Below are 1139 nucleotides of genomic sequence, written 5' to 3' on the forward strand. Positions count from 1 at the left end.
CCTCTTTTTATTTGTATTCCCTCCCTTTTTTTATTCGATACCTTAGTAGAGAAAGACAGGGAAGCGCCTACGTATACTGTGGCTGTACTGTAGTTTCTGGTAGTGTCATGACGTGAATCTAACGTGTCTTACCGTGCAGTTCTGGGCGTAATCCCATGAAAATTTGAAGTTCGTATTTTCACAGCCATAAACCACACGGTGTTGGTCTTCTGTTGTCAGAACTGAAACAAAGCACACTGAATTAGTGAAGTGCATACCCGGTACATTATACGGTGTTTTACCCGAAGTTGGTAGTGAAAAAGAACCAACATCGTGAATAAGTGAAGCCAAAGTAACCAAGAAACCACGGACAAGTATCACGACTCGGTGGAATCAGGCAGTTGTCATTTTTTGGACGTGGAGTTATTAGTATCATCCTAGAGCTCGTTCATTTGTCTTGCTTTTGATGAAAAAATAGGCCTACTCATTCATCTTTTTTTTTTTTAAAGTAGAGGTTTTACGGCGCTCGCAACGGCATAAGGTCATATGAGCGCCAGAAGATTAGAGGTACTACAAGAGAGTAACAAACACAAAAAGAAGGAGGGGAAATAAGGACGATACATGTTTGATAGGAAAGAAGGAGCAAACCACACCAGAGCACCCGCCAACCACCCACTACTTATTCATCTTGACAAGAACTGGAGATACTTATTATTGAAGGAAGTGGGGTAGGCCTACCAGTACGCCAAGTGTCAGAGGTAAAATTGGTCAGAAAATGGCCGTCAATGTTTGATGGCTTCAAAACTGGAGTTGAGCAAACAACAACAACAACAACAACAACAACAACAACAACAACAACAACAACAACATTTAAAAAAACCCACCAACAACAAAAAGAAAAACCCAACCACAAAGGAACAAAAACTGCCCCTAACAAAAATCGATAAAAATTGGCCAAAGGGTGGAAAACTGTCGATTTCTGCGATTTCATCTTTTCCACGAGCACCTGATTTCACCATGGTGGCACACAAATGCTGTTTAGTGTATTTTTAGTAGAGGTTTTATGGCACTCGCAACTGCATAAGGTCATGTGAGCGCCAGAAGATTAGAGGTGTTACAAGAGAGTAACGAACATAAAAAAGAAGAAGGGGAGATAAGGA

The 1139-nt window shown here is 40.9% G+C and overlaps 1 protein-coding gene across 1 annotated transcript in view; it reads right to left on the reverse strand.

Annotated features, from left to right (window-relative positions):
* Positions 1 to 1139, reverse strand: part of LOC101850467 — a gene marked incomplete in the record, with an annotated part of 31779 nt that overhangs the window by 22596 nt on the left and 8044 nt on the right. Inside the window, 1 exon segment of the mRNA XM_013080507.2 lies at positions 133 to 221. Within this exon segment, the coding sequence (XP_012935961.1) occupies positions 133 to 221 (89 nt within the window).

Source organism: Aplysia californica, unplaced genomic scaffold (assembly GCF_000002075.1).
Source record: "Aplysia californica isolate F4 #8 unplaced genomic scaffold, AplCal3.0 scaffold00089, whole genome shotgun sequence".
In the NCBI taxonomy this organism is placed as follows: domain Eukaryota; kingdom Metazoa; phylum Mollusca; class Gastropoda; order Aplysiida; family Aplysiidae; genus Aplysia; species Aplysia californica.